At 48.8% G+C, this 7,532-nt stretch overlaps 1 protein-coding gene across 1 annotated transcript; it reads right to left on the bottom strand.

The window, feature by feature from the left end:
- Positions 1 to 6,352: 6,352 nt before the first annotated feature.
- On the bottom strand, positions 6,353 to 7,120 carry LOC147492716 (uncharacterized). Its single transcript, XM_086567605.1, has one exon. It carries the CDS (start codon positions 7,118 to 7,120, stop codon positions 6,353 to 6,355), a length of 768 nt encoding a protein of 255 aa, XP_086423731.1.
- Positions 7,121 to 7,532: the final 412 nt, after the last annotated feature.

The following is a 7,532-nucleotide window of genomic DNA, read 5'->3' as shown; positions in this document are numbered from 1 at the left end:
AGTATCGCCAAAGCTAGCACCTCATCACTAAATGTAATCTCAACCGACTCCAATTGGTCGTTAGTTTGGTTGAATTCATTTAAGTGATCCTTGAAGGATGTCCCCTCCGACATTCTCATACTAAATAGCTTGGTGATCAAATAGACTTTGTTCGCGGCCGAGGGTTGTTCATACATCGTAGTAAGTGCCTCCATGAGAGACTTCGCCGTCTTCTCAGTCTTAATATTGAAGGCTACCGACTTCGAAAGACTCAATCGGATTGTGGCCAAGGCCTTTCTATCTTGCAAATCCCATTTGTCTTGCGGAATCTCCTCAGGCTTCTCACTTATCAACGTTTCCATCAAATCCTTTTGATAGAGAACGTCCTCAATTTGCATCTTCCAATAGCCAAAGTTTGTTCCATCAAACTTCTCTATCCTGTAGCTTTCTTTGTCGGTCGTCATGACTTTACTGAATCAAAACCAACGGTGGAGAACCTCTCAGAGGAATTTCCTCAAACACCTAGCCTCCAATGCTAAAGGTGGAGTCTTTTCCTCACACACCCCGAGCTCTCATTCATAGTCCCAGTAGCTCGATACCACTTGTTGGAAGATTTCACTAGAAAGTCACACCTCAATCTAGTTACTTTCTATCCCAAATGATTTCAACTTGGAGCTCACACCAAGGAAATCACCCACCCAAGACTTTGGTAGTTATCACAACAAACTCAAACAAGCAAAGCCACTAATTTATCATCACCCATAGCAAGCAAACAATAAATAAGGAAGTAAATATGCAAAGAGACACAAAGATTTAGGTGGTTTGGTAAATGTTACCTACATCCACACAAGAGCCAAGTTTCCTTTATAGCAAAGATTGGAGAGTTTACAAGAGATATCAAGAATCAAGAACAAGAGGCCTCACTTAAACCCTAGCTCAATAGAGCTCCCACAATACCCAAGAAATGAATCTCTCAAAAAGTTGTCTCAAAACCCTAATCTATTTCCTTTATATAGGTGTACATAGAAAAAAGGGGAGAAAAAGTTTGGGGCCGAAATATCGACAAATCGTCGAAATTCCGAAAAGTTTCAGAACTCTAAAGCTTGCTGGTGAGATATCGGAGCTTCATACGCTCGACGGTTCCACAGCCCAACACCTACTTGTACAATATAGGGTACCCTACAACACACTGTATTCGATATAGGTGCACAGTTCCAGGATACTTCAGATGCTTCACAATCAAGAAAGATGGCTCTTCAAACCTCAATGCGTGATAGTCTTACCAACACTTTGACCCGTACGACTTATGATGTAGATGCCCCATTAAGTTTATGGAAACTTCAATAAGATTTTCTAGGCAATATCCTGATAGCAGTTTGCAAATACACATCATTCAAACTTTAGTAGTAATCAGAGCTTAATACAATAGAATGCATCACAATTTTCCCTGTGCTTTGCCCTCTTTTTTGAAAAAGAGTAATAATGTGCTTTTCCTACATGAATCCATAGTTTTTGTCACGCTATTTTAGGGTAATGCAGAGTTGTAATAGAGAGTTGTGTAAGATGTGATGATACCCTTCTGAAGTCGTCGGAAATGATGAATTATGAATAAAACTTGTGGGTTTTTATACCTTTTCAAACAGTTTTCTATAGAACCAATAGCTTGGGCTGAGGAGATTTTGAAGGAGCAACTCCAGTCCTCGACTCAAGTGCAGGAGATGGAGAGTGTCTAGTTTAATAAAGACTAAAGACTTTATAGCAGGGGAGCTGTTACAACCCTAGTTCTCTTATGAGCACTATTCCCTAGCCCTTAAGCACTATTCTCTTTCTCAGCCCTCTCACCCTCCTTTTTTCTCTCCTAGGTCTACTCTTTCCTTAGGTTAATGGATCCCTCTTTTCCTCTCACCCACTATTACTCTTTATACCTTTCTTTCCATCCATCATGGCCCTCCACCTGTCCCTCTCCATCTCAAGGGTCCTCTTAGCCCCATGTGTGTGGTTTTCGTCTCTGCGACCCCATCGCCCCGGCCCGATCCGGTGGATCGCGGACTTATGTGTTATCTTTGACCGCCCATCTCACCATTGATATTCTCGGGTGCTACATCCCCGCCACTACAGATGCCCCTCTCGAGTCCGCATGATAGTATCTCGATCGGGAGTCGAGAGTTCTCCACATTAACCTTTCCAACCGTAGCCTTCCGCCTTCCTTTCACCGCCGGATTCACGAGTTTCCATGTGATTACAGCTGGCGCCCTTCTTTCTTGTGCATCCACGCATCCATCATCGGGTCGGTTCCTTTTGGTGTCCCCGACTTCAAATCCCTCAAATTACCTTTTTACCCTCCTCTTATAAAAAGCCCGCCGATTTTTCCTCTCACCACCTAGCTTTTCTTTTGCCTTTCAGTTCCTCTCAACCTCTCCCTCTACCTTTCTTCTTGTTTTCCAAAGACCGGCCGCTCTCACACGGTCGCCTTCTCCGGTTTCTTCTCAAGGGAAATTCTTGCTCCGGCTGCTTTCCTTTTACCTCAGTTGGTCTCCCCTCTCTCTCTCTAGCTCCGTTTAATTGCTATATTGCACATTTCTTCTTTGTCCTTGGTATTAGAATCTGTTCATCTTCCTTTCCTTCTCCACCTTGTTGTGGCTGTGTGTCTTCCACTCCGACCACGATGTCGGCTCCTAGATCCACCACTTCTTCCTCTTCCCAAATCCGTGAAAGCCGCTTCCCCACCTCTCCCCGATCAGACCGAGGCCCCCTCAACCTCTGGGCAAGCTTTTGCCCTCCCGCCGCCCCCACCACGCAGCCGTAGACCTAACCTTGAGGATGTTAAAGCGGCTTATGGGATACCCGCTGACGTCATCTTAGAGCATGTGCCTGACCTAACTCATTTCCCGCATCTAGTTCCCTACAGGCCGGGGTGCCTTGTGGCCACGGTAGGATAGATTGTTGCCGGCCTGTGTTTGCCCCTCACCCGTCTTGATGTCGAGGTGTGTAATCACTTTAACATCCCCCCTTGCTAAGGCATCGGCAACTTCTGGAGGGTCATGTATGCCGCGAACCACTACAACCGTTCCGAAGTACCCAAGATAATGGTTCGCGACATGACCGCTCACTTCTTCATCAAAAAGAGCACCAAGGATGTCAGTGTCGGCTATCACTCTTTTTGCGTCCGTCCTAGAAAGCAGCATTTTATTCTTCGTGCCACTTCCTCAGACAAATTGTGGCATCACTACCCTCTTTATATCTCGTGCAATTTCCTCTCCAGATCTTCCATCCGAATCAATCTTAACCACTTGGCTTTTCTTCCTAGTGGTGAGTCTCTCTTTATCTACACCCCTTGATGTATATCTTTTGGTTTCTCATCCGACTTGACGGCTCTTTTTTTCAGGTTGGCCCGACTCCAAGTCGCGACTTTTTACGACCACATTTCCTCCACCACTTTCCGAAGATTCGCGAGCCGGGACCTCGCTTTCGCCGCGGATACTTGGGATTGACCCTGCAACCGCCACTCCCCTATTGTCCGATCCTGAATTGAAATCCATAGGAAAATACTGCGCCCCCTTTTTCCGTCCTCCTCCCCCAAAGAAAGAAAGCCACGTGACACTCCACCTCCTAAGGGAAAGCGCCATACCACGAAACCCCCACTCCGTCCCAAGCCTGTTCGCAAGAACACTTCTCCTTCCGCAGCCCCTACTCCCTACCGATCTCTGACCACTTGGAAAGATTAATACTCATCCTCTCATTCCCCTTCCACCGCCTCTCAAGCTTCATACATGGGTGTTAACAAACGCAAACTCTTCGACAGTGACTCAGATGAGGATGTCGTCCCCATTGCTGCCCCTCGCCACGCTTCATTCCTCCTCCCCCCCCTCCAAACGTCCACGCCCTCGGCTCACAAGAGGGTCCCCAACTAAAACACATCTCCACCTATCAAGGCTTCCTATGCGAATAAAGCCGGCCCAGGAAGGAGGTAGCGCCCCGGACTGATAAGGGGGCCACTGGACCCGTTCCTCCGTTTTGCCCCGCTTTCAAACTTCGCAACCGCATTCTAACCGTCAACGACTCTGCCTTGGAAAATCCGGCAGTGGCTTCCTCCCTATTCTTTGGGTCTCATCTCCCCAAAGATATGGCATATGCTGAGGGGGGCACCTTTGAGTCTCACCGGACTTCGCTCTACTACACCGGGCCGGGAGAAGGTAACCCTTTTCTTTTCACTCAAGTATCTTTCTTCCCTTTCTCTGAGTGTTCTAACTCCTATTCCCTTTTCCAGATGAGTTTGGATATCTCCTTCATGATCCGCGGCCTCTTTGGTGCCAGGGCACGGATCTATGAGCTAGACAAGGAAGTCGCCCATTTGGAAAAGAAGAATGAAGCCAACACATGGACAAGCTCAGGGCCCAGGACGAGCTTAAAACTGTAGAGGCCGCCCACCTTGCTTACATGGACAAGGCTAATGACCGCTTGAGTAATCGGCACGAGACCTCCAAGAAGCGCCGCCGCCGGGACGCCTCTCTCGGAAGCATCGAGGAGGTATCGGCTCTCCTTAACCAACATGAGGCCGATATGGACGAGCTTCGGAACAGCTTTCAGGCCCAAGCCGAGAAGAGGGTGGCCAAGAAGGTCAAGGAGGAGTTTGACCGGCTCACCAAAGAAGGTCGTCTCCTTCCTAAAGCCCCTGCCGCTGGTCCCCTATCCGAGGTCTCTGTGCCCATTTCGGACTCCACTCCTGAAATGCAAGAGGCCGCTGCGTTGGTAGCCGGGGTGATAGATGAGGCTGCGGATGAAATTATAGCAGAAGCCGCCGAGTCCGTGATCTGCAAAAGTGCTGCGGCTTGAAAATAGCTTGTTTATGCCCTGGCTAGGCTTCCTTTGATGCTACTTTGTCATACTATTTTTGCTACCTTTTGTTGTATTTTCACCCCCTCTAGTTGGGATGTTCATATTATATTTTGCTTGTTTGTCTGGATTGTTTCTGTTGATACTCTTACTCGTGTTTGAATCCAGCAATAACCGGCCCCTATTAGTGTATTTACCCCCATTGGTTGGGAATATTTGATTTGCTTGCCCCGCCGCCGCACCGGACCTCCTCCGCCACTCTCTACCTCCTCGGGGCACTCTCGCTGCGGCGCTGAAGCCTCTCCGCTTCCGTTTGTCTCTATCTCACATAGGTCCGGGGCAACTCCTCTCACCCCGCACCGTGGGACCTCATCTTCAGCGAGGCAACTTCGTTTTGCCCCACTAAAGTTTGGACCTCTCGCCCTTGGGGCTCTCACCCTCCCTTCCCTTCACTCGAGGGGCAATGAAAACTCATGCAATAATATTTAACTCAAAAGTGCTACGGTTTTATATATGTACGATAGCTCATGCCATTTCCAGTTTCTCCCATTACATTTACTCGTGGAAATTTTTCAAAGAACCTTACATTCCACGGCCTATCCATCGCCGTGCTCTCCACGGTTTGTAACCTCAGTAGGTGCTGTTCCCCCACCTCGACCACCACGTAAGGCCCCTTCCCATGTCGGACCCAATTTCCCTCACCGCCTTCCTTTTGGTGCTGGGTGTCACTCGCCGAAGCACCTTGTCTCCCACCATAAATTTCCTCACTCTCAGTTTCTTGTTGTACTGCCTTTGCAGACGGCGCTGATATTCTTCCAGTTTGACGCGCGCTGTGTCTCTCCTTTCTTCTGCTAGATTCATGTCTCTGGCCAGAATGCCCCAATTTGACCCATCATTGACAGCCGCGGTCCTAGTGGTTGCCGCCACCATTTCTGTCGGTATCACGGCCTCTACTCCATACGCCAATGCAAAAGGGGTCTCCTTGGTCGAGGTTCGTGGGGTTGTCCGATAAGCCCAAAGCACCCGATTTAGTTCGTCGGCCCAAGTCCCCTTCTTGCCCTCCAGTTTCCTCTTGAGATTGTTAAGTATGGTTTTGTTAGAGGATTCCGCTTGTCCGTTTCCCTCGGGGTTGTAGGGGGCCGAGAATCCCTGTTTGATGTGATATGTTTGCAGAAAATTCTTATCCTCAATGATAGAATAGGGCACCCCGAAACGGCATATGATGTTTTCCCATAAGAACTTGATCACTTGTACCTCTTTCACCTGCTGCAACGGTACAACTTCGATCCACTTTGTAAAATATTCCGTCGCGGCCAATAAGAATCTCCTTTTACCGCGAGCCATGGGCAGCGGTCCCACTATGTCAAGGGCCCACATCGCGAATGGCCACGGGCTAGACACACTGTGCAGCGGCTCTGCTGGGGCCAATATCAACTGAGAAAACCTCTGACACTTCTCACATTTTTTGGCGAATTCCACGGCGTCTCTTTTCATGTGAGGCCGTATAGCCTTGTGTTTAGCAACCTGCGGTACCGTTGTTTTACGCCACCGAGTGGCTCCCACAATCCCCTTTATGCAACTCACTGAGCACCTCTTGAGCCAGTTTCGGCCCCAAGCATCTTAACAACGGTCCATTGAAATTCCTCCGATATAATTCCCCTCCCACCAATGTGTATCTTCGTGATGTTTGTTCCAACCTTCGTCTTTCTCTGGGACAAATCCCCTCACTCCTTATCAAAAACTGCTTGATTGGTATCACCCATCCTTCGTCACCCTCCGCGGTATTCATCATTCCCAATGCTTCCTCGATACTTGGCTTGTCCAACTTCCTCACTTCGAGGGTCCTTTCCTCGGACCCTGGCATGGCCGCGGCTACATACGCCAGAGCATCTGCATGGCGATTCTCCCCTCGGTTCAAATGTACAAAGCGGATTTGTGCGAACTTCGACACCCAGCTTCGCAGGACTCCCAAATATCTTGCCATCCTAGGGCACCTCGCCGTGAACCCTCCATTTGCCTGGCACACTACCAAATTGGAGTCGGAGTATACAGTGAGTTCCTTTACCCCCAGGCCCTCTGCCATTCTCATGCCGGCGATTATCGCCTCATACTCCGCTTCGTTGTTGGATGCTGCGAAACCCAATTTCATTGTCAGCTCTAGCCGGTTGTTGTCTGGCGTGACCAATACTACACCAATTCCGCTACCCGCATCCGTCGCTGACCCATCCGCAAACATTCTCCAACCGTTTCGTTCGTCCCATGGGTTCAAGCTATCCAGCTCCTCTTCCCTCTCTGGTTCCAAAACCATCTCCTCCCCCCATGTAGGATCCTCTGCAGGGAACTCTGCCAAGAACTCCGCATTGCTCGCCCTTCTTCTCCGTCCTCACCTGATATTGAATGTCATACTTAACTTAGCATCACGGCCCATTTCAACATTCTTCCCCGACTTCTCGCTCTTAAAGCCCGCTTAAGAGGCAAGTTCGCGGATGACCACGATCATCGCGTGGGCTTCAAAATGGCTTCAAATTTCAGAGCTGAAAATATCAAGGCGGGGCGCATTTCTCCACCCGATCAGACCTTTGTTTTCGTGATCCAACAACGCCTTTACTCGAAAGTATCTTTGCCTTTCTATCTTATCCACTACTTCGAACGAGGACCGAATCGATTGCATAATCGGACCCCGTGTACAAATACAATTTTTCTCCTCTTCGGGTCGACAA

This window comes from Coptis chinensis, chromosome 6, assembly GCF_015680905.1.
Source record: "Coptis chinensis isolate HL-2020 chromosome 6, ASM1568090v1, whole genome shotgun sequence".
NCBI classification, from domain to species: domain Eukaryota; kingdom Viridiplantae; phylum Streptophyta; class Magnoliopsida; order Ranunculales; family Ranunculaceae; genus Coptis; species Coptis chinensis.
This window is presented reverse-complemented; position numbering and strand designations above follow the sequence as displayed.

Excerpts from the sequence above, each read along its gene's own strand:
- LOC147492716 (XM_086567605.1), bottom strand. The coding sequence starts at position 7,120 with ATGGTTTTGGAACCAGAGAGGGAAGAGGAGCTGGATAGCTTGAACCCA.